Source organism: Dermacentor variabilis, unplaced genomic scaffold, assembly GCF_050947875.1.
Source record: "Dermacentor variabilis isolate Ectoservices unplaced genomic scaffold, ASM5094787v1 scaffold_13, whole genome shotgun sequence".
Classification (NCBI taxonomy): Eukaryota; Metazoa; Arthropoda; class Arachnida; order Ixodida; family Ixodidae; genus Dermacentor; species Dermacentor variabilis.
Genome location: NW_027460291.1, coordinates 18,886,567 through 18,912,146, shown reverse-complemented (window position 1 = coordinate 18,912,146; position 25,580 = coordinate 18,886,567). Strand labels below are relative to the sequence as shown.

The following is a 25,580-nucleotide window of genomic DNA, read 5'->3' as shown; positions in this document are numbered from 1 at the left end:
TAAATGCATGACACGATTTGAGACCCCCCCCCCCCCCCCCCCCCACGACATTCCGGTACTAGCCCGATGACGAAAGCACTCCTCATAATTTGTGTTACTAATACTCAACTACTCGTATTAAAGATATCATTTCATTCGAATATAAGACGGAAGAAAATGCTACTTGTCTACGTCTATTCGATTCTAAGAAAAAAAATAACATTTTGACGTTACCCTTCAGTAGTATGGGTGGTCGAAAGGTTTCGTTTTCGCTCGACTCTGCGCCGTGCACGCTTTGGAGTTTCAGTAGTTTCGTTATCGCGTCGTGCTGTGTGGGTTCTGCTGGCTCGCGAAACTTTCATTTCGAACAAGCAGTGAGAATGCCACGTCCTTGTGATGTCGTGGTGGGAAGCCCTCGTTGCCTTCCCGCTCCGGAGAGCCGGTGTCGAGGCCGCCGTCGTAGTACGCAACGACGCCGGCAGCGCGAGCCCTCAGCAGCAGGTCGCGCTCGTCAGTGCTCAAATCGCTGAAGTTGAGCCCAGCATCGCGAGCCAATCTGTCGTTGTCAGGGTCCATTGCGACGAGCGTCGAAGTTTGCGTCGTAGAATAAAGTACCAGCTTATTATGGTCGCGCGTTTCTCCTTCCGCAAGCCACCATACAGCAGCTTTCGCTGTGCTGTCTGCTCTGTCTTGGCTCTGTTTCTGGCCGCGCGTTTGCGTTTTGCGCAGAAAAGCCGTAGCGCCGTCTGCGGACGCCGTTCTACTCACCGATGGCGCAACGTCACTATGAGACCATGATGTCAGTACTCCTCGATCGGAGGGCGGGCGATTTGAACTGCGCTAGAGGTACGCGGACGCTTCAGAACGCATTTTCTCTTAAAATAAGTCTCTCCTTGGCACGAAACAAGCGTTTCGAGGTTTCTGGGATGGTATTTCAACAGTCCACGTTCACTTATTAGTAACCTTTAGTGTCCCTTTAAGTGGCGGGGTGGGACAACGATGCCGAACGCGTGTTGCAAGTAACAGCTGAAGAAGTAGAATGGTGGTATCTCTAACAAGCCATTTAAAAAAAATTATGTATTTGTGATGTGGCTACTTGTGTTCGTTTGAGAGTTGTTTTGCCATGTGTTATGAGATGCTTATGCTTTGCACTCTCTTGTTTATAGAAACAATCGATTATGCATTCTGTATTTATTGCCATTCGTTTGCTGGTGTTTGTTTTCTGCCCCCCAAATGCATATCTCTCACGTTTGATGTTGTTTCTTTATGCTTGTTATATCAGTGTCGTGCTTTTAACAAACTTGCATTGTGAATGGTGGACCATTCGTGACCGGACGCCTCTGTGCTGTCTGTATTTCGCTCCGCTTATTTTACATAAATAAATGATCGCGCTTGTTTGTTGTTTTTGCTCCAACACGTTCTATTTCTTTTCTTAATCGAATTATAAAGTTTATCACATATTGTAAATAGATGCGCATTCAGAACCAAAATACCTAGTCTCGTCGTTTCTGCGTCGAAACCACGAGCAGCGTGAATAAGTGCTGGGCTTGCGTACTGACTCTTCTAAACGACTGCTTGCTAAGGCAATTGCTTAATTAAAATACGGCTAGTTTCAACTGTGCAGGTCCTAACACATCACGTTCGCCTTAATCCGTTGCTAAAAGCCGCACCGAAGACATTTAGTAGCGAAGTTTGTCTTGCATTAATCCTACCTAAATCTCATTCAGAAATGGCATCGCTTTGCAGAGAAATCTTGAGCGCACGGAGCAGCTCAATTTCCTTTTCTTTGTCATTAAGTATTCTACGGTAGCAGCCCTTTGCAATAACAGTTTCATTCTTTTGATCTCATTATAAGATACTGCCCACAGTAAGAGTCCTCTGCCACAGTTTAACAGAAATTTAGTGAACAGCTGTGCTCGGCGAACAATCTGGCGCTATGCGCAACGGAGAGTTGGCGCTTACTTACGGGTAAGCGGCGGTGCAACAGCCCTTCTGTTTGCATCTGGTGACAAGTGGGACCACTGGCGCTTTGTTGCGAATGCGCGGCGTTTAATTTCAGGCAAATATTAAAAAGCGGAGCCCACCGAAGTGTTCAGGCGAACAGTGACGATGAAGAAATCTGGACCGAGACCGCCCGGCCATGTACAGCGGACTCATTTCTCACGGGGGCGAAATGCAAAACACCCGTTTATTTAAATTTAGGTGCATTTTAAAGACATTTGTTAGCGAAGTTTGTCTTGCATTAATCCTACCTAAATCTCATTTAGAAATGGCATCGCTTTGCAGACCTTTAGGTGCATTTTAAGACATTTAGTAGTGGAGTTTGTCTTGCATTAATCCTACCTAAACCTCATTCAGACATTTATTTACGTTTATTTAAATTTAGGTGCATCTTAAAGGATCCCAGGTGGTCAAAATTAATCCTGAGTACCCCACTACGGCGTGCCTCATAATCGTATCGCGGTTCTGGCTCTTAAAATCCCACATTTAATTTTTTTTTGGTCTGAGACCGCCGCAAGCTCCATGTTATAAGCGGCTTTTTTTTTTTCGTCTCGGGCGCTCATATCATGGCAGAAGACGCGCTCAGACAGTAATTTAAGCATATTCAATGTTAAATATAGTTACGCGAAACTAAAGCGACGGTTGAGGAAGTTGAGAAAGCTAGAATAGCGAGGCTGCCCCACACACAACCACAGCGGTAGCACCGTTCGCATGCCCTCTCATGCACGGTTGCGCCTCCAGCGGCGGGCGCTGGCTCTATATGAAACTGAGGCGGCAGTTTCGTGACCAGAAAAAAAAAAAAGGAAGGACTCTGATATTAGAGAGGTTTAGCGTGTCCTGTATTCGGGTAAACGCAGGCGGGGGAGTAAAGGGGACCGGCCTGCATGGTGCATCCACCTAGTGGCGCATAGCTAAAACACAAAAACAGCTACTATTGCAGTAAGGTAGTCTATTCTACTTCGTTGCTGGTGTAAATTTTGGGCACTGGCGTAATCGTGTTGCTGGCAAAAATTTACAGCCGTAGCAAAGTAAAATACACTTGGTTACTTCAATATTAGCTGTTTTTCTCTGTTTGAGCTTTTCGCCACTAGGTGGCTGCACCATGCAGGGCGCTCCCGTTTACCCGAATACCGGACACGCTAAACCTCTCTATTAGATACTTTTAGCGTGTCCGATATTCCGGTAAGCGCGGGCGGTTTGCCGGTTTAGCGGGGGCGTAAACGTGAGTGGCCAGGTTGGTGGCGCCAGCTGGTGGTGCAAAAACTACACAGAGAGCCAATAACTATATTCTGCTTAGCTGATGGCGTAAATTTTCGACAGCAGCGTAATCGTGTACACAATTGCGCCGCTACCGAAAATTTGCACCAGCAGCGAAGCACAATACAGTAGGTTACTGCAATTTTATCTCTGTGTTTGTCTGGTTGAACTCTGCGCTACCAGGCGGCTGAACCGCTCTGGCCGCTCACGTTTACGCCCTCGCAAATCCGGCAATCCGCCCAAACCGCTCCCGTTTACCGGAGTAGCGGACAGGCTAAAAGTCCCTAGTAACTGCTTTTAGTAAAAACAGTTTAATGTGCTTTACTTCATATGGTTGATTTCATATTTTAAACAATGATAACGCAACAACGATCAGACGTTGATGGCGCCGCGAGCGCATGCGACCTCACTGCTGCTTGCGTTTGGGGCCGCTAACCTATAACGTTTCTGCTTGCGTACGCCAACGCACGCAAGCGCTAGGGGCCCCAACGCATTGCGTCCCCTAAACTAAAACTCTTTATTGTCACTCGAAGGTTCGGCGCGGTCGCGAATCAGCCGAGCGTCTGCTATTCGCTGCCAGCGGGCGAGACCGGCATGCCTTGCGCGCCATTGCCGGTGGGGATACGCGTTACGTCACACGAAGAGGTTCGCTCGTTTGCCTGTTCACGTTTCGGTTTCGTTTTTGCGCTTTCTTGCTTTAAAATTATATTGGAATTGCCAGCTACCCCTTTTGACGTGCTCGAGCCCAATTCTTACAACGCTGCCACGACTTGAATTCGTTGTAGCTTGTTTCGGAGCCAGGTTAACAGCGTTTCTAAGAGACACTCTCCCACAGAACAGTCCATATTACTGTTGGACCGATTCTAGCATGTTTCTGCTGTTTTCAATCTATAGCGACTAGATCGAAGCCATTTGTTTGCAACGGATTCATTGAACGTGAAACCCACACGGAGCCAACTTGCTGGGGGTCACTGTACTGGGAAATACAATCTCGCAGACCTTGTCACAAGAGGTTTATCAGCCCGCTCCCTAGCAGATGGTATGGCCCCGACTGGCTAGCTCCTGCTCTTGAAGCATTCCCAAAGAAAGAATAAAGCGCCGATTCGAAAATTTCGTCGCACGAAGAAACAAACGCTATGGACATAGTTGCGTCTAGTATGAACATACTACACGCAACCAAATATAGCCTCTTATATAAAATTCTTAGGGTAACTGCATAGGTAAAGAGATTTATCCACACTTATCAAAGCCGCGCCCATCATCCATGGGAAGGCTGTCTTTGTGCTCTAGAAATATGAGAAAGCGAAGTATGGCTGAAGAACATGCACTTGCAGGCATTTAATAAAGACATCGTTTCATGGCAAGACACTCGAGAAAACTTTGCACATTCGAGACCTCCATCGGTTCTTGGGCAAAGAAGGCGTACTTCGCATAAAGACCCTCCTCGCCAACGCAGCGACTTCGGACGACGTGAAATGCATGGCACCGGTCGGCATATTGCATACACCTCACTGTGAACGACATTCATCGGCGCATTCTTCGTGGTGATGTTATACGCTCGCTGAGCTACGAGAACGGTTCTGGTCGCCTAGAGGGCGCCATAGTGTTAAGAGAGTGCTGTAAAGTTTGGAGTCGGGGGGGGGGGGCATGAAATAGATGGTAGCTGGCGCATGCCGTCGTCTAACTTATCCACGCTGAGGACGTTGTTGAAGGGAGAGACTTGTTCTCATCAAGAACGAGGAATATAGGTTTATTTACAGTATTTACATGAGAACGTTACAGTTCATCAGTCTAACAATACTGCAAGAGGAATGCACCCTCTGCAGCCGCACAACGGCTGCTTATAAACACACTGTCCTCCCTAGATCCCTAGGTGAGGGAAAAACGGCAGTTCAACCTGCTACAAACTCGGAGCGTTCAAAGTCATCGTAGCCGACCCGCCTTTAAGGGGGAGGGTTACACACACTTCCGCACAGGTTTCACTGACCACACCGAGGTGAGTGGGTTCTCGGAGACACGGTGCTTTTCCTCGAGCAGGTGCCTCTTTATCCCACTGTTGACCCTGCAGACAATGGCCGCCGTGTCTGTCCATGACTTCTAAGTCCCGTGAGACGGCTGCCAGACATCTTCTCCCAGGATTTCCACCGCTCCCAGGATTTCGGCAACGCAGGCTATATTCTGGAACCGCCGGTACTACCTGTTGGCTTTTGGAAGTGCACACTTCGGCCTGTCAAAGAAAATGGCATTCATGCGCAATGACGATGTGCCGATAATATTTTAGAAAAGGGGAAGGATTTCGAAAGTATATGAGAGCACTGACTGAAACTTTCGCGTGCCGGCTATAGCGAACAGCACCGAGATTATACGAGGTCGATACTTGTACCTCAGCTAGAAATGTGCCAGTGGATTTGTCTGGGGCGGAGGGTGTTGTAAATCGCGTGGATGGTTGGCTGTGTACGCCATAGGTCTGTTTTCATGTATGCCACGTTTGGACGGTATCGCGCTAAGCGCCAATAAAGTTTGCAGAAGGACTTTTCCCACAACATTTACGCTCTGTCGAATGCTTTCGTGCTGTCTGTGGATGCCATATATAATGGCTTCCCGTTTGGAATTGTTGCTAGCAGATAAACATTTTCAACGCACCCGTCTGCTGGTGTGAACGACCTAACCAGCACAGGCGCGATTGTTATCTGCCTGGAATGTGCTGCACTCGGTGCTCCTGCCATTCTGGGGAGTTTACGCGCCTTCGGCAGGCAAGCAGCCTTTTGAAGCAGGAGTATGCGTGTGCATGTAATGTAGCGCTAATTGGCTTTGAGCGCATACAGGGGAAAAACTGGCGGCAGCAATCGTTGCGGGCGTGTCTCGGGAAAATCATAAATTGGCTCCATGGGCGTCCACGTGGAGAGCTCCATTCTCAGCTGAAAGCTTGTACGTCAACTGCTTCCGTTATTCCAGGGAGGCCACTAGATCATTCGCCGTGTGATCGATTTCGCCTTCTAGAATTGATCTTGCAGCACCTCCCAGGTCCTTCATACTCACTTGGCCGTCTTTTTACATTCCTGCGCAGGTTATTTACGAGGAGGAGATGGCTCGTTCCTTCCCTGACAGAATATTTTCGATTTACTTGGCATGCCATTTCTGCAGAATCGTAATTTCCCAAAACGCTCGATTTTGCCGGTGACGAGGTTGTCGAGTTATCTGAGCGCGGATCATTGCGACACCAATTTTTCTCTTGGCCCGTGATGAGCGTCGATGCCACTTGTTAGTGCTGGAGACGTGGTGTAACCTTCGGCTAAGGTTTGTGGTTCTTTGTCTACGGAACTCCACCTCTCTGTGCTTCTTCACCCTGTGGCGCCTAGGTTTGTACGCGAGACTACGATATGTTCGCTGCGTTTAGTCTGATCTTCACACGTGAGATGACCAAGTAGCGGATTCGAACACAGAGTAACAGCATATGGTTTTCTATCAATTTGGTAAATAACCATGCATTATAACAGTATTAGGGCAGTGCTGCTTGCTGGGCCAGTTGATACTTTAGAAAAACCAGCGAAGAAAGGCGACGCACACGAAGGCTGCACCACGCTGTTCGCCTCCGTGCACTTCGCCGCCTTGCTGACGGCGCTCTGCACTGACGCGGCAGAGCTACGTGTAGTGGTCGCGTACGGCGAGCGCGAAAGCTTCCAGGCGCTTAGGGCCGAGAAATCCGGTCTTTAATATTGAGCGTTATGTGCTCTTCGCACTACCTGACACAGGAAGTCCACTTGCAGCTTTGTGGCAAGGCGTTGAATATTACGCTGACACGGTGGACATGGGCAGATCGCTTAAGTTGATGCACGTAGTGTGTATACAGATGGGCGACACGGAGAACCCCGCCGTGTAACGCTGTCAGAGGGCCCCGTGATGCGGTTTGCTCGGTCAGTGAAAAGCTTTATCCAAAGGGCAGTGCTGCTCGGAGCCGGGTCAGCAAAATGTGCTACTGGAAATGAAGGCGACCGGTGTGGAACTGGTGCGGAAGCCGTGTTTGGCATGTGCTGGTAGAATGTGTCCATCAAGCGATGGATGCTTGGCATGACCGAGTGTGTGGGCATAAGGCAAGTGGATTTCTCGTGCGGACTAGTGAAATGCGGTTCAACTCTTGGTGGCTAAATGTATGGAAGGTGCGGAATATAAAGAAGGTTACTTTTTATGGCAATAATATATCTTACGAATATGTTGGTTCGTTGACACGGACCACAGATCTTGAGCGCCGAGATGCAGTAGAAAGTTGGGGAAATAGCGCGACTTGCTCGTTTCAACGCTCCGAAAGTGCGCCCATCCATTTGCGCGCAAGGTGGTCAAGTTGCGGCGTCTTTCTTGGCCCGTGTTGCTAACCTTGCCGGTGCTGCGTTAGCAGCCGCAGTGGGCGGCGCTCGGTGCGGGGTCCCGTCACGGCGTTCTTCTTCTGCGTAAACAGCTGCCGCCAGATGTGGCCCACCTGGCGAAAAAGGATGGACGCCCGCACTCCGCTCACCGGCGCAGGTACGTCTCCTCGTTGCGACGCGTTTTGGTTGGCGCACCTCGCTGTGTTCAGCAGGTGAACCTTCTCGCTCGCTTTGTGCACCCTAGGGGGCCATTTGGTGGAATGCGAGGGGTTCTTTTTTCCCGGCGCTTTACATTGGGCGTTTGAGAAGCCCGCCCAGTAGTGTTATGCGTTCGGGAAGAACAGCAGTCACGCGTGCATACCTTGAAACGGATCTATGAGCGGCAGTCGCAAGGTTTGGGCTCTGCTTGTTTGCCCATACTTGGCGTAGGGTTGGCTTCACTGCGTTTAGCTCAAACGTGAAAAGCGCACTTTCCAGGTTTCAGCCATGGAGCTCGCAAACAGCCCCAACGCCGCCTGACGCTCTTATCGTTTGCAACTGTGTGCGCCAGAGCAGGGCGAATTCGTTCGAGGTTTCCTTTGTAGCAGTTTGCTACGTTTGGGTGGGTGTGGGAATATTCCAACAGCAATCAAATATTCTTCGATTCGACGATTTGTTTTAAAGCTATCGTACTCTACATCTACTCTGTTGCTGTATACAAGCGGTTGTTGCCATATGGAGCGCATGAAGCAGACCAACTTTTGTTTGAGCCACAACCTGATTGGTTGCGATAGACGCGAGGCCTTTCTTGTTTAGCCAATGTCACCGTGCTTGAATCCAGACACCTTACAGAAATAACCGATTACAATTACTTACTTTAAAAAATTTGATTCATTACGGTTACGAATTACTGCCCCTTGAAAGTAATTGGACAGTTAATAAAAAGTAATCCAGTACCTTAGCGTTACTTTCCTTCCCACTTTGTATTAACATTGTACAATGTAGAGCGCGCTCGCCCTGCGTCCTCAGCAGCCATTCATTTATCTTCACTAAGAATTGCTTGTCCAGATTTTCTTCCCTAAGCTTCCCTCGTTTTCTTGCGAACACATCTGCAGGCGCGACACTGAAAACTCACTCGATGTGCGCACCGGAGAGGAGGGCTTGGCGCAAAACGAACGAATGCACACTCTTGTGAGATAAGTACTGTAAGACGCAACGGGGATGAAGTGGGCAACAAGTGACACAGGGGAATACACACCAACTCGCCCAATTCAAAGCTGTTCTGTAGATTGTGCGTGTTTACTGAGCCAATGGGCTCTGGATTGGGTACTCTACGAAGCGCAGCGCTTCATTGTTACTATGGTTAGGGAAAGGCGCTCCCGATAAGGCCAGTGATAAGCGGAAAAACCGTCCCATAGGTGATTACCTGGCATACGCGTCCGATGTGGGTATCGAGCCATCGAAGCGCTGTTTCAGTTTGTCGACCAACGTCTGCTGGGCCTCCTCTCGGCGCCCTTCACTCGTAAGCCATTTAGACCTCAACGACGAATTGTAACGGACGACAGCAAACGTTCACGCTCCTTGAAAAGGTAATCAAAACTGAAATGTAATTGATCATAAAGCTGCACAATATTCAGTCCTAATAGACCTGTTCGTGAGTTACAATCGCAAAAGTAGGCGTATATGAGTCGCGTACGTATATATCAAAAAGATGTAAACATATGCGTGTAACGGCTAAAAGCTTTTCTACGAGGGTTATTCAAAAAGTAAGGACCGTTTGCTTATATGCAAATCATTACACGTCAGAATAAAGTTTTATTTGTGTAGTGCCGTCTGTTAATTCTTCGCGAAGATAATAAAGTTATTGTTTTGGCCCAGTAGTCGTCTGCTTGTAGCGGATTGCAGGCAATGTCCCCGAAAATCGTTGCTCCCGCCTGTTGTCATGTGCGAGCTCTAGTTCGATTTTTGCATGAAAAAGGATCATCAGCTTCTGAAATTCATGCGGACATGTGCCTAGTTTATGGACCTTCAATGATGAGTGAAGGAAAGGTCAGAAAATGGTGTCGAGGCTTCAAAAATGGCCGCACAAATGTGCACGATGAAGAGCGGAGTGGCAGGCCCAGCATACAGGCCAATGAAACTGTTCAACAAGTGGACCGGGAATTGCGATTAGGTCGACGACTGACAGTTAGTGGTCTGGCTAATAAATTTCCTTTTGTTGGACGGATGACAGTTCATTACACGATTGTAACTGAAGAGCTCGGATACAACAAAGTGTGTGCAAGGTGGCTACCAAAAATGCTTACCGACCAACTCAAACAGCAACGAATGACAAATGGACGAGCGTTTTTGGACCACTACCGACAAGACGGAGATTTTTATCGCAAATTGTTACAGGCGACGAGACGTGGATGTCCTACGCCACTGCAGACACAAAACAAGTCAATGCAGTGGCGCCACTACTCTTCACTAAAACCGAAAAAACATTCAAGCAATCTCCTTACTCTAGTCGAAAAATGATGGCTGCCGTTTTGTGGAACGAAAAGGGCACTCTTTTGGTTTATTTCATGGAACGTGGGAGCACAGTTACAGCTGACGTATACTGCGAAACGCTCACCAAACTGAGACGTGCGATCGAAAATCGACGGCGCGGGAGTCTTGGCGTGGGAACTTATTGCTCACCCACTCTGCAGTCCTCACCTTGCAATCCAGAAGTACATGTTGCTGGGCTAGTCGGTTCGTATTGCTGAGTAGACAGTAAATATGATCGCTTAGGCGCAAACAAGGAAGGACGGGAGGGAGCAAGGGGACGTTGCGCCAAAGCGATCACATTTAGGGTCTACTCAAGTCCTGATATTGCAGCAAGTGGTTATTCCCCCCTCTTGCACTTGAAACAGTGGCGTGGTTTAAAGACAGAGCGAAACTCGAGACCGCCGTTGTCAACTGGTTCAATTCCCAAGCGGCGAATTTCTATGCAGAGGGACAAAAAAAAATTGGTGCAGTGGTACGAAAAGTGCTTAGAAGTTAACGGTGATTATGTAGAAAAGTTTCTGCTTCGTTGGAGTTCGCTGAACTATCGTCTCCCTGTGAGAGGATGAAAGAAGCGGCAGAAAATGGTGCTCGTCGAAAAAATAAATAAAATGGAATAAATATGTAAATAATAACAAGGAAAAGAAAAAAAACACTAAGCAACCCAATGAAAAATAACTAAGTGCTGTTGCCTACAGCTTGAAATTTAGCCTAAGCGAATGGATTCTAAAGCTGCCTTTGAAACGTTTATGCCTGTTGTTTGCAGTGTCTTTAACTTGTGGATGAGGTATGATTCTATTTTCTGTCTTGCGCAGAACGGAAATTTCGCTGTAGGATGTAGTTTTCCATGAGTAACCACACTTGGTCATTCATATTAGGCTATAGGGGAAACGTATAACTGGCGTTTGTAGTTACCTATGTTTGCAGGTTCTATACAGCGTCCCCATGTTGCGCTACGCGGTGGGTGACTGGCGTTCCTGCCGAAGCAGTATATAATTTATCATGACTTGTTCCGCCGCGTTTCCCCATCGACCCCACAAAAGGGGGCGCACCGAGGAGTTTTTTGTTTTGTGGTCGCCACAAGGAAAACTCCCCGCTACCAAGTATTTAACAGCGTAATGACAGGGATAGCCATCTCTCCCTTTCTCATTGCAAAGTGCTTGACAGAGACAATAGGAGCCGGCTACAAATCTGGCTAGCGGCGACCTTCTTGAATTTCGAAATGTGAAGCATGGCGTCAATTGGATACTTTCTTGTCACGGTGGCCCCGCACCGCGGTATGAACACCGGTCGTGGTGTAATTTCGGATGATTTGCTGAAGCCAAGTTAGAATGAACTGAGAGGGCTGGAGTGACCAGAATGTCGTCACTTCCGACCAAGCAGCTGAAGTGCCCGAGAATATCGAGGCACGCTACGTAAGAGTCTGGCCTCCGATGCTTCACATGCCAGAGGTTCGGCCATAGTTGTCAAGGTAGACTGACTTCCGCCAAATGCAGTGCTGTTTAACACGCGTCTGAATCGTGCAATCCTCCACATTGTGGAAACTGCGATAGGAAGCACACTCGCGGTCCCGCCCATCGTGGAAAAGGAATTGTGACCAAGAAATGTATCCTTCAAGGAGGCACGCAGGCGGGTACCATACCCGCCAAAGAATAGCTTTACCGAAGTGGCGCGTCAGGATGCTGGGCAACAAACGTTCGTTTGAGGCATCGCCAGCCGTTTGTGCGCAGGCGCGAGTAAGAGCGGGCGCGAGAGAGAAAATCTGGGGGCTTTTGCTGCTTGAATATATGACTCTGCCTAAGCACTACGGAGGAGGTTTCTTAGCGCGTCTTGTATGCCTTGGTACCCTAGACAAGCCGGCATTGCGGAGTGCGGTGGAGTTCGTTTACGCTCGGACGCTGGCTGCCGGCGCGGTGAGGCAGTGGGCACGGACGCCCCATTTGGCGATCGCTGTGTGTGAGCGTACGTCGGACAGACTTTCTCGCCCCTTCGGCGCTGGTGCTGAGTCAGGCTGGATTAAACCTTGCTTGCCCCCTAGGGCGCTCTACCTTAAAAAAAATCGCTTATTTTTACGGGCCAGTAGGGGCCGTAGTAGAGGCCCGCCCTGCTCTCCTGGTACAGTATCTTCGCTCTTGGCAGGCTTTTCATATCCTGCTGTCTGTGACTTTTCAGGAGCATTTTTGAGTGGTCCCCTTTGAGTGAAATAAACGCACATCGCCTTAGCAACCGCGGTTGAACGCCACTGCCTGATGTCAGGCCGTGAGGATTATTGGCTTTGCCCACGTTAGATTAGCATAGGTTTAGGTTAGGTTTACGTTTTGTCGGTGAGGAGGAGCTAGCCTCGAACCAGTGCGCCGCTCTCTTCCTCGCACAGGTATGTGCGGATTTCGTTCTCTCAGCGGTAGCTTGAAGAGGTTGCGGTTTAATTGCGAATTAGTGCGATTGTAAGGTGCTCTGTCTGGGATTTCTGCGATGTCAGATTACTCAAGGTCGACGGGCTTGCACTCTGCTGTATTCGGCTGCAAAAATAACTTTCGGAAGCAAGCATGAAGTGCATCTTCAGCCGCGGCGACTTCCTGGACACCGCCGCTGCGTCCTAATGGACTTGATGAGCTGGGAAGGTTCGTTCAGAAGGTCTTGTTTCCAGCGAGCGCTCGGCGACAAACTCTGAACTCGGCACCCATGATCAAACCGGGATATGAAAGAAAGGTGCTTATTCGAGTCGGGCAACTATTGCGAATGTAGTTAACTATTTCTTCGTGCACGCACATTAAACTTATTCTGTTCAAACGCGTTCTAAGATTATCATGCTTGGCAACCAACGTTCTGGCGTAAGTTGACCGAGGACGTATTATGAATACAGTACGCGCCGTCTAAGAAATGAAGGTGTGTTCATTTCCATTTTGTAACCAAAGCCATGCCTATATCTGTGTGCCGGCCGGCCCTCTCCGGTGCTTCCGAATATGGCCGGCAAGCTGTCGACGCCGCTCATCGCGCGCTGTATTGCTGCAGAAAATAACGTTGCTGCTGCAAAGAGTAGTTGTTCGTTTTTCAGCCCTCTCGACCAGGCGAGGTGACCTTGCACGCACAGGCACCATTCGAGACCTAAGATTGCGCTTAATCTCAACGCGTCGCGTGCGTCAGATTGATGGTGACACATTCGTGGCAACTGTCATCATTTTTAGCCACGTCAACAGCTTTTTCGATCGAGTTATTTTACAGTTCCTTATTTTGTAAAGCTTGATGTCCGGATGCCAGATAAACAATGTTTAGAAAATCGTTCTGCGGAAATTATAGGAGCACGAAAGCTAGAAAAACGTGTTTCCTCGGAGCTTCGCAGTTGCCTGAATTGGGACGTACGCCGGTGCGGCACACCGCATGACGCATGGAGACACGTCTGATTGTTGCCGCCTGAGTGATACCTTAATAGGGTTCCAAGGCTAGACACACAATATTAACGCGGTATACATAATGCGTTACGCATCGACAATGTTCAGACTTGACTTGCGTCCTATTTAGATCGTGGGCAGCCTGGCGGGAGCGCCTCTAGGCCCGTCGCCGTTCTATATTGCCGCTATGTCGAAGCTGAAAGTTCAGTGACGACATGCTAAGAAGTTTCCCAATCCAGGTTTTCAATCGGTCGGCCGAAGTGAACGTACGTGTCGACGGCGCGCTCCGCAACCACCGAGACTACGCGACCTTCACCGACCGCCCTTGACCGCCCGTGCCCGGGCCGCTTTCGCCGGGAGTCATATGGGAAGCGGCTTTCTCGCCGTTTCCCACCGACCGCCTTTTCTTCCCGGGACTTTGTTGCCGCTCCCCGCGCCTCTACAGCTCTGAAGCAGTTCTAACGCGGCAGCCCCTGCCGGGGCCATAGCTGCCTTGGCGTGTTTTCTACACCATGAACCAAGAGCGCCAAGCGACCAGCTCTTCCGAGCCCCATGTTCTAAACGGGCGTGCAAAGGGCCTTCGGCCAATTCACCGCTCTGTTTCGATGGAGCATTTATCTACTGCAACGTCATTTTCCAACGAGCAGAAGACGCAATCGGCGATGGAGAACGCCGCCGCGCGTTCCTCGACAACAACGAAGACGCCCGAGGTGGATACCGCGGGAGTGGCCGCCGATCCCACCGTCGCCAATTTTCCCTCCCAACAACGAGAGGTGGACACTCCGACCGGGGAAAGGATGGAGGAAGATGCTACCCCGTACATTTACGACGACAAAACTGACGACGACACAGGTGGCTGTTGGAAGACAGTCATACATAAGCGACGCATCCGTCAAACACGCGCTAAGACGCAACCCTCCGAGAACATCTTGGGCATTCCGGACGCCTCCCAGCCTACCGTACGCAAGCGCAGTCGGAATCAGAACCTGCCTCAACTTCCTTTGTGCTTTTACAATTGCGTGCTTTTGTAAAAGCACAGTTTTGTGCTTTTACAATTAGATGTGCTTTTACAATTGCGGGAGGAAGTCATAGGACCTCCGTCGTTCGCCCAAACGAGAGCACTCATCGCCTTATACCTAAAAGGGGCATTCGATAATGTTGAACATGACCTCATCCTTCGCAATGTTGCACATTCACACTGTGGAATTCGCATGTACAACTATATCCGCGCATTTCTTCGAGATCGCACAGCCACCGTAGGAATGGAACCGCATCGATCCGGTACGATTCGCCTTGTAGGACGTGGGACACCCCAGTGCTCAGTTCTTTCCCCTACTCTATTCAATATCGCGCTCGCAGGGTTCCCCCGGCTACTCGACCAGATCCCTGATGTCGCGCACGCCATTTGTGCGGACGACATTACTATCTGGTCGACACGGGGTTCCGACGGAGCCGTCCAGGACCGACTGCAGCAAGCAGTCGATACAGTTTCCGAGTACGCGAGAAAATGCGGCTTAAGATGTGCTCCGGAAAAGTCGGGGCTTATAATTGTTCGCCCCCGGAGCCGTTCCTCTACTCCCCCTATCACTGTGCACGTGGATGGCACACCGATACCACAGGTTAATCGTGCTCGTATCCTCGGCCTACACGTCCAAGCGGATGGCAGGTCAAACTACATTGTTTCCCTTCTATCCAGACAGATTGAATAAATTCTGGCCATGATCCGGAGGGTCTCCAACAGCCGCTCGGGCCTTCGAGAAGAGGACCTGCTGCGCTTGGTGGAGGCATGCGTGATCAGCCGCCTTACATATCATCTCCCATTTCAGCGGCTGACCCAAGTGCAACAACTTCGCATAGACGCAATCATTCGCAAAGCGACGAAGCTGGCCCATGGCCTCCCGAACTATACTTCCACACGCCGTCTCCTTAACTTAGGAACACATACCACACTAGGCCAGCTGCTAGAGGCACATTGGGTCAGCCATCGCCAGCGCCTCCTACTCACTTCTACTGGCCGCCATCTTCTGACACGGCTAGGATACTCTGTCCCACCCCTTGAGTCTGAAACCCGTCCAACGACCTTGTCGTCAGCGATACGCCAAGCACTAAGTATTCATCCATTGCCACGTAATATGCACCCTGAGCATGACAAAGGGCGGCGCAAAGCCCGTGTACGATACATTGGCCGCATGCTTGCAAACATCCCGGAAACGCATACTTTATACACGGACACATCACACACTCAAGAGGGCTATACCTCGGTAGTTTTGGATGGCACCGAATCCCTGAGAGACTCTGCTGCAATGCGCGGAACAAATACCGCTTACGGAGAAATTCTCGGTGTTGCTCTTGCAATTCGATACGCCATCCGTGTTCCTGAGGAAGTGTATATATTGACGGACTCGCAACAGGCATGCCAGGCGTTCCTATCAGGACATGGCATCCCGAGAGCGGCGCACCAAATTCTCAAACAGATCCCGCAAAATACACCAACCACACCTACCCGCATCCACTTACTCTGGACCCCTGGTCATACCTCGCTGCCGGGTAACGAACGCGCACATGCGGTTGCCCGAGAAATTTCCCTCCCAGCGACTCGGCGTGCTGAGGCGGCTAGTTCAGAGTGGGGAGATCCCTTGCTCCGTTACAAAGACACACTCCGTCATTATACACGCATTCGTCGCACCCACGCCGCACCACCGCCGTCCTTCTCGCGGGAGGAAGCAGTGGCATTACGCCAGTTACAAACCGCAACTTTTCCAAATCTTGTCTCTCTCAATAAATTCTACCCATACTGTTATGCAGATCGTTGCCCTGGCTGTGGCAGCTAGCCCACAATCTTCCACGTCACGATTGAGTGCACTGCAAACCCCTTTCCTCCCTTGCCAACTCTCCTTTACCCCCTACGCAACAAAGAGCTGTGGGACGATGCCCTCCGCGACGGACCTCCCGAGGTCCTCCGAGCTGTGATACAACGGGCTCGAAACATCGCCGGAATCATCTTAGGGACCCTGGACTGAGGGTTCCTCCCACACTGCTCTCGCCATTCAAATATTACTAATAAAGATCACAATCAAAGCAACTTGTTGACACCTTTCAGGAAAGCGCGAAAACACGCGTCGTCCACAGCACGTTCGCCGTGCACCCTCCAGCGCGATCCCGCTTACCAGCATGACGCCGGACGATAGACGGCGCTGTGATCGCAAAATAGCGGTCGAGAAGGCTTGGAGTGGGCTGGCGACTTGCTGGCCGCGCTCTTGCTTTTTTAGGGGGCCCACGGGCGCTCAGAACACCGAGTAGGTAGTAGAATAGCATCGACGTCAATAACAGAAAAAGGAGGAAAACAAGAGAGCTCGCCATGCAATAGGCTACATCAACATACAAGGCGGCAGAAGAAAGGAAAAGTGGGCAGGAATTGAGGAACAGTTAAATAGCTAGAAAATAGGGTTGTATGCGGTTACAGAAACGCACCTTAGAGACTCAGAAGAGCCGCCAGTTATTGAAAATTATGTTTGGGAAGGGGGTGCAACAGAACTAAGTCGGAAAGAAAGCGAGAGGGAGTCGGTATGCTCATCCATCAGGAAGCCAAATAGAAAAGAGTAAATTCAAAATGTCAAGAGCATTTTTGGTTATCAGGTACAATGAGTGGGAAAGAAACTTGGCTGGGCGTTACTTATTTGTGGACCGGAAATAATTGCACAGAGAAGAATAAAGAGTTAGTGGAATGCATAAGCGCTGATATGAAGCGTTTCGGGAATGATGCCGAAATTATCCTATTAGATGACAAGAATGCCCACATGCATGTTCTAGGTGGCTATACCGGCAACAACGGGAAATCAATCCTAGGTCTTTGTGACCAGCATAACCTCGTTATCTTGAATACAGGGCATAAGTGTGTAGGGCAGATCACGTGGGAAGTGGGAAACCGACCATTGATTACTGTTAATTAAATTATGAGTTTTTACGTGCCAAAACCACTTTCTGATTATGAGGCACGCCGTGGTGGAGGGCTCCGGAAATTTCGACCACCTGGGGTTCTTTAACGTGCACTTAAATCTAAGTACATGGCTGTTTTCGCATTTCGCCCCCATCGAAATGCAGCCGCCGTGGCCGGGATTCGATCCCGCGACTTCGTGCTCAGCAGCCCAACACCATAGTGACTGATGACTGAGCAACCACGGCGGGTATGGATTACCGTCTGATGACAGAAAGAATTCATAAGTCTAGAGAAATGGCTATTGACGAGCAACGGCATAGGGAGGGACCATAAACGCGTCATTTTGAAAATGGGATATGGAGTTGGGAAAGAGCAAGGAGTGCAAAATGGCCATTTCAAATTTGAAACCTGAACAAACAACAAATATAGTCGCTAGAGTCGAGGAATAACTTGGCAAATGGCCAAATAAAGAGTGGGAATATAGTGAGCTTCCAAGTGTAATAAGACAGAAATACGGAAAGAGAAACAACGTGTTCGGTGGAAAGGAAAAAGAAACCGAAAAGCTGGTGGAACAGGGAGATACGATAAGCGATCGCAGAACGACAGAAAGCATCTCGAGGCACAAGCAGGCAAAGAAGGCGAAGTTGCCGCAGGATGAAGTAACCAGTAAATGGGATATATACCCGAGAAAAAGTCTATGGTTCAAATACTGGTGCAAGCAAAATTAAAAGGTGAAAGTGAACGTTGGTTGTCAGAAATATTTGAGAAAAAGAAGGCCGCACCTAGAATATTTTGGAACGACATAAGATTACTAGGCAGGAAGTCAACAACAATAGAACAACATATCCTAGACGAAGATGAAAACAGACTGGAAGGAGAAGCGGCAATAAATTGCGTCCGAAAAATAACAGCCGAATCTTTCCAATGTAATAACACGGTTGTGTTTGAAGAAAAAAAGAAAGAGCATGAAAGAGAACCCGATGGAAAACGAGCTGGTGCTGACAAATTTCAACTGGAAGAAAGCCGAAGATTCCCAAGCGCACAGTGTAGCGATCGGCCGTTCAGCCCGCGACACCCTCCGGTCACGGCTCATGCGATTATGGGGAACAGGCCGACGGCCTCGTCAAAATCGTTCTCAAAACGGAGGATCTATGACTAGCGCTGGAGTACCTCGGTCAGGAGAGGTTTGAGCAATTAGCAACGATACGGCCATCACATGTCAGCCGCCCACATTGGCATGTACACTCCGGAGACGGGGTCAGCGTACGCTCCCCCCTTTCCCTGTTTGTGCCAGGTGATGTACGTGCGTTTCCGACAAGGGAAATGGCAACGGACCTCCGGATTGGTGGGACCTGATGTCATCGGTCTCCTAACGCCGGATTGGGGAAAATGTCAGAACAATGTCTACGCAGGGCATAAAAGGAGCAACGAGCGGCGGGAGTAATCGGCTGTTACAACTTCATCATGAACTTTTTCTGCATTACTTTGGATTTTCTTGTAAATATGTAAATATAAACGTGTCTGTGAAACGTCCTCAATATCGGGCCCAGCCTCACGTTTCCTTACGCCTCCACGAGCAAAGTGAATTCCAGATCTTCGGACCCCCAGTCGCAACAACAGCCACAGGGCTAGACGAGGTTTCCGTTAGGCTGATTGATGAGCTAGGACCAAAAAATAAGGAAGCTCTGGTGAAAGCAGTGGAACACACCTTAAAAGATGGACGAATACCAGACAGTTGGCGACAAAGTAGAATGAATTTAATTTATAAAGGCATGGGGGAGAAAGATAGAATTCACTCGTATAGACCGTTGACCATTACATCGGTATTATACAGGCTAGCAAAGCAGGCAGTTAAATTAAAGCTTCAAGATTGGCCAGAGAATAATGGCATTTTGGGAGAACTTTAGAATGGCTTCAGGATAGGTAGGCGTTTAGATGATAACTTATTCGTTCTTACTAAGTGTATTGAAATATCAAAAGTAGAAAGCACACCGTTACATGTGGCGTTTTTAGACATTACAGGAGCCTATGACAACGTAGACCTCAACATTTCGTGGGATATTCTGGAAGGCAAAGGCTTAGGTGACGATTTTCTGCAGCTTTTGAGAGAGATTTACTTACAAAATACCTCTTGCGTTCAATGGCATGGGATGAGGAGCGAGGAGAAAGTTCATATCAACAAGGGACTGAGGCAGGGGTGCCCTTTATCCCCGCTGCTGTTTACGATGTACATGGTGAGGATGGAGAGGGCGCTAGAAGGAAGTAATATCGGGTTTAATCTCTCACACAAACAGGCGGGAACAGTAGTAGAGCAGCAGCTCCCAGGTTTATTTTAGGCGGATGACATTGTGCTGTTAGCTAACAAGCAAAGTGATTTTCGACGTCTGGCTAATATCTGTGGACAGGAAGGCAACAATTTAGGTTTGAAATTTAGTGTTAGAAAATCAGGTGTTATGGTATTCAATGACAACAGTGAACTGACAGTGGAGATACAGGGCCAGGAAATACCTCGGGTAACAGAATATAAATACCTTGGTATATGGATAAATGAGAGCGATAGATATATGGAAACACAGGAAAAACAATAACAATGAAGGGGAAGAGAAATGCAGCCATAATGAAGCATAGAGCGCTATGGGGATATAATAGGTACGAGGTCCTCCGGGTTATGTGGAAGGTTGTAACAGTTCCACGACTTACTTTTGGAAATGCGGTTGTTTGCTTGAAATCAAGGGTACAATCAGGACTCGATGGGAACCAAAAGTCAGTGGGTCGCCTCGCATTGGGCACTCACGGGAAGACTACAAATGAAGCTGTGCAGGGTGATATGGGCTGGACTAGTTTCGAAGTGAAGGAAGCTCGCAGTAAAATTGAGTATGAAGAACGACTGAGGAATATAGAAGAAAGTAAATGGGCTGGGAGGATGTTGAGGTATCTGTACAGGAAAAAAATTGATTCACAGTGGAGAAAAAGAACTAGGAAGCTTACCAGCAAGTATGCGCCCTGTGGGGCGAGCAACACTGCAACAACAAGGAACGTAAAGCGGGAAAGTTGGAGAGGCTGAAAAATCTCGTGGGGGGTGGTGGCAATGGAAAAGAAACCTGCCATGAGTAACTACTTAAAAGCAAAAACGAAATCAGGAGAGGAATAATTTGTGATAGCTCAAAGGGAAGCTGATTACTTTTCGAAGCGAGATCAGGATGCCTTAGAACACGCACCTATAAAGCGAGATATAAGAAGGAAGAAGCATGTGCTTGCTGCGGTAAAGCTACGGAAACCGCCGCTTACAGGTGATTTACACTGTGTATACGAAGCGAGTTTTGGCAAGGTCAGCCACAACATGCAATCGCCGTGTCTAGCATGCTTTTGACAAGCGAATAATGGAGGTGTAAGTGCGATGCCCACAGAGGTTGTAGGCTGCAAACTCAGTACGCGTTAGCACTTTAGGGGGCGACAGCCCCCTGCACATGGTAGCCAGAAATAAAATCTGACAGTACATTTTTGTTGAAAACTAGAGTGCCTCGATGTGCCCCCCCCCCCCCCACCCCCCGCTTAGTGTTGTCAGCTTTTGAAAGGGCCTCCTCCTCCGCCTTGCCGGTAGTATGGCCGCCATTTTGACGCCTCCGACCGGTCATTTGTGCGTTTTGTTTCGTCGGTGGTCGTTTTAAGTACGCCTTCTGTGCTAGTCTTATCCCTATGTATGTACGTGTGCAGTTAAATATTTTCTTTTCTTTCACTGTTTTTGCGTTCCAAGGTTGCCTTAGAACGACAAAAAGCTGAGCTAGTTGGTAAGGATTCATAAGGCAAAAAAGACGTGAGGCGTGCAGACAGAAGTGGACAACACGAACGCCGACTATCAACTGAAGGGAGCACTGAGGCGAAAAAAGAAAGACATAAAACTCATCTGCGCATGCTCAGGAATGGTATCACCACGTGTCAGTCGAGTACACGGGCCGGTCTACGTGAGAGATAACTGTTAAGGCACTTAATCTCTTCCTTATGTAAACTAATGGAAGGCTGACTCACGCATGCACTTCCACCATTATAGATATGCCATGCCTCTACCATAAGACGCATATCTTCATTCTTATGCCTGTACAATATCGCGCATTCATCTTACTGGCATGCAGTTACAATCTTGGTAATGTAGGGAAAGATTAGAAGGCGATCCACCGGTTAATGACTTTTTATGTTCCATTAGCCTCTGATTGGTACACCGTCCCGTTGGCCAGTTCTACGTAAGGCAAACGGGACGGTGTATCAAGCAGGTGTTTATATATATATATATATATATATATATATATATATATATATATATATATATATATAAAATCAGTATTTCAATCCTATGAGCAAGCGTAATAATGATAAAGAAGCTGTCATTTCACCTTAGCAGGATATTTGCACCATACTGCCCCTCGGCACGTTATCCTGTGTACAATAGGTATGATGCGATTCTTAAGTGAGTAAATTGTAAACTTGGCAAAATAAACCACCATAATCGCGCTTAGGTAGCTTTACAACACCAAAATTTGTGTGTTGAGATGCATATATTGCTGCTGCTAACATGTATATAAGTGCTTCAAACGATTCTTTATATATTTTGAATGCAGAGTTTACGAGGAAAGAAGTAAGGGGTTAGCCTTATCGAAACTCGGTCGTTTCCGGCCTAACGAAGAGGATTCGTTTTTAACACAAGGAAGTCTACGTCAACCTCTAGCACGTCACACATGCGCAAGCCGTCAGCTTATATGACGTACATCGTTCCCTTAGTAATCATTTAGGCAACAGCGCTAAGCGCTGTCCATGCTTTCAAAAAAAGCTCGCTAAGTGCACTTGTTTCCGAACGTATCCGGTGCACCGTAAGCGGTAGCGCATTTCGCATGCTACCCAGCTGCGGCGGGCGGCGTAATGGCTGCCGTCGTAGCATACGACGCGGATGTCCTCACCCTCAGCGACGCGCGGGCATCAAGGCGCCCTAGGGCATTGAAAACAAGCTGCCAGAGCCAAGTTCTGAAGCAGCAAAGAAATTAGAACTATATTTGCGTACAATGCAAGCTCATAGACAACCATAAAAGGTACTGAAGCCAGCACGCTTAATGGGCCACTTTGGCACGTTATATTTTGTGAATAAAGCACATGAGGAAACATATTATCGCACCCACGTTTTTACTGATGTAAGCGGACTGCCATCCACATTTTTTTTTCCATAAATTAGAACCGGAGTTTTCTACAGCGAAGCTGTATATGGCTAGCCGACTCGTCAGTCTGTCGGTCGCCTGTACGCCGAAAACTCCTCCGGCGCAACCCGTGCGCATGCTCGAAAAACAGGCGCGCGATTAGTCAACACCGCCTAGATAGCGCAAGGCTTGTTTACTCCTATCGATGACGTCACGATACCTAGCCCGAAATTTTCATTGACAAGGCTGACGTGGTGAAAGCGGTGACGTCAGAATTATCGTTGCTTGCTCGGGAGCATCCTCAGTATACTCTATGGCAGTCTGGCCCGGTACATGTCATGGGTCGGATTGAAAAGGCATTGTGCTATCTAGGTGGTGTTGGATTAGCTGCGCAAGTAGTGACGTCGTTGCTCTCCGTCGCAGCCGAGCGTGCGCGCAGCAGTTTGTCTAGAATGGATTTGTCTAGAATGTCTTGTTCACGCTCGAAAATACATTTCGCTGCGAACATTGCTAACTCGGGCTGGATTTCGTGGCAACGACCATCCACCTGGAGTCACATAACGCAGGAGCCCCGTGCGAGCACAAAGTTTCAAGGGCGTTTTGATGGCGAGCGGGCTCGTCACGGCATTCGCGGAGGCCGCGGAATTTACGGAGCGCATGGATTTCACTTCTGAAACTTCATGGGTATAAAGTTCTCACAAACTTTTGATGCAAATCTAGAGTCGTGGTTTAGATTTTCAATTCCGGAACTTTGTGGGTTCGGTGTTATAAACATTTGACGCCAAAGGTGTTTTAACTTTTCTGAAGTTGTACGTCAGACCATACAACGAGACAAGCCAAATCAACACACTATCAGACAAGTTGACAAAGCACGCAGCGAGGTCCAATGAGACGAAGCGTTGTGGGGGTTCATTTGTGCCGTCATGTCTCAAGAAAGAATGTCAACTTTTTTTTCACCTGCGCCAAGGCATCCATGTCAACACACTAAAGCTAGCAAAGGTAACTGCGTTCCTATTTTTTCTACTTCGACTTTTATTCGCGAGGACACATTGATCACCTTCAGTTTTCTTGTTCTCGCTACCCGCGGGTTGCCAGAGCCAGCGTAGGCACGTTTATATAGTCCGACGTTATCGGCGCGCGGGCGAGCGTCGTTCACGGTCAGTCACGCTACCTCGGTTGCGTTGCGCCAGCCGAGATGCCATCGCCTCTATTGGCCTCGAGCTCCACCACTGGAAAAGCTGGCGCCACCGTCGGCGTGACGTGACATGAGGGATCACATGGACATAGCGGCCGCGTCGGCTGCTTCGGGAACACCGAAGCGAGCTGAAAACGAGTTTGAATTCCCTCGTACGCTGCGGTGCTCATTTAGTGGCGGGATTTTCCCTCTTCGAGTGTCTCCTTTACAACGCTTGAAAGCACTACAATAGATATTGGCTGCCTTTGAAGGCGTGCAACATGGTAGACTACTGCTCGGTGCCGCAGTGCCGGACGCACGCAACGGAGCCCGGTGTCAGCTTTATTCACACGTAGCCGCAGGACAAGAAGCTGCGTGAAGCTTAGCTAGCGAAACATAAAACCGGCAAACAGTCATCGGCTACAACTCGGCTATGAAGCAAGCAAAGACGCGAGGAAGATTTCTGCTACGGCGCCGGGTCTGCGATGTTCGGAAAACGCGCACTGAGACGCTCGCCCGAGTCCGCTGCCCGACTAACGTCATGACGGCTTGGTCTATGAACTTGTCGATGCTATAGATACTGGCAAGTTCACTGGAGTGGAAATGGAGCGGTAAGAAGCACATTAAAAAAAAGCATGGCATATGGTCATGTTTGTGTTATGAATTAATGCACTGGATTACAAAAAAGAAGCAGCGGTAAATCGCACGCTGAGAACACCGGTAAACACAGTGCGACGGAACTCCAGAAATAATATTGAAACGTCCGAGAATTTAGAAGAAAAAAAAAAAGATTCAATCGTCACGACGGCACATCACAGTGCCCGTAGGCGTCGAAGTCTCTACAATTAAATCATTTTTGAAGAGCTGTGATAGCGCCCATGCAACAATGGTTGCTTGTATACTGGCAAATGCTCATATTCTGCGGCCTAAAGTTCATGGCACGGTGCGAAAACGCGCACGCGGCGAAAGCGAAACAGTTCGCGGACAAGCACGCACACGCGCAGTCGGTCGCTGCGAATCTGTGCGACCGCTGCATTGCGGCTTCATTCTATTACAAACACTATAAAAACATATTTCACATAGATTGCTCTCAGCGTTTACCTACCTTTCACGCAAGAAGCCGGTTCGGGAGACTCCATGGCGGCGACCGCGCGCAGTGGCGTTCACTGTACGTATTCGGTAAAGAGAGAGCGTCTGTAAAGGATTCTGTGCTTTCAGTTTGCCCAAGATTATTATTTAGACAGTAAAAAACTTCTCTCGTTTCGAAAGTACTTACAGAAATGTCCGGGAGAGCTCCCGCGTGGTGTTTTCAGTGAGCGCTGACAGCAAAACCTATGAGGAGCGCGCCACGTGATCCCTCATACTACGCCAGCGAGGCGCTTCCGATAGATGGCGACTCCGTAACTCCTCGCCGCCGCCCTGAGCCGACGATGGTGGCTCAGTCTTGTGTGCGCAAGAGAGAAAAGCGGGAAAGAAGCGCGCCGCCTTCCATCGCGCGCGATACATCGGGGGGAGTGGAGAGAGGGAGGTGGACTTTTGTATTCTGTGATAGCGCAACATGTTTGCCTTGTTTGACGCATCATATACAGTGACTTTTTCTTAGATAGGTAGATTTATTGGAGACTTATGCGTATATTTAAATATCTTGTTGCGAGGATTCTTTGTTTCCAGTGATACTTTTCTGCCCTTTATCAAGCTGTATCTTCGCATTTGTATATTCTGTTGTATCTTCGCATTTCTAATGTACGAGGGCGAGTCAAATGAAAGTGAGCCAACCCACCCCGCGCAATAATG

The 25,580-nt window shown here is 48.8% G+C and overlaps 1 protein-coding gene across 6 annotated transcripts in view; it reads left to right on the top strand.

Moving 5' to 3' along the window:
• Ctl2 (Choline transporter-like 2) overlaps positions 1 to 25,580 on the top strand; it is a 494,927-nt gene that overhangs the window by 89,109 nt on the left and 380,238 nt on the right. The window contains exon 1 of one of the 6 annotated variants that reach the window (XM_075677597.1): positions 7,676 to 7,755. The exons of the other annotated variants lie outside the window; for them this stretch is intronic. Within the exon in view, the coding sequence (XP_075533712.1) occupies positions 7,701 to 7,755 (55 nt within the window). The 5' untranslated portion in view covers positions 7,676 to 7,700. Of the gene's footprint in view, positions 1 to 7,675; positions 7,756 to 25,580 lie in introns of those variants that run through there. 6 annotated transcript variants of the gene reach the window in all.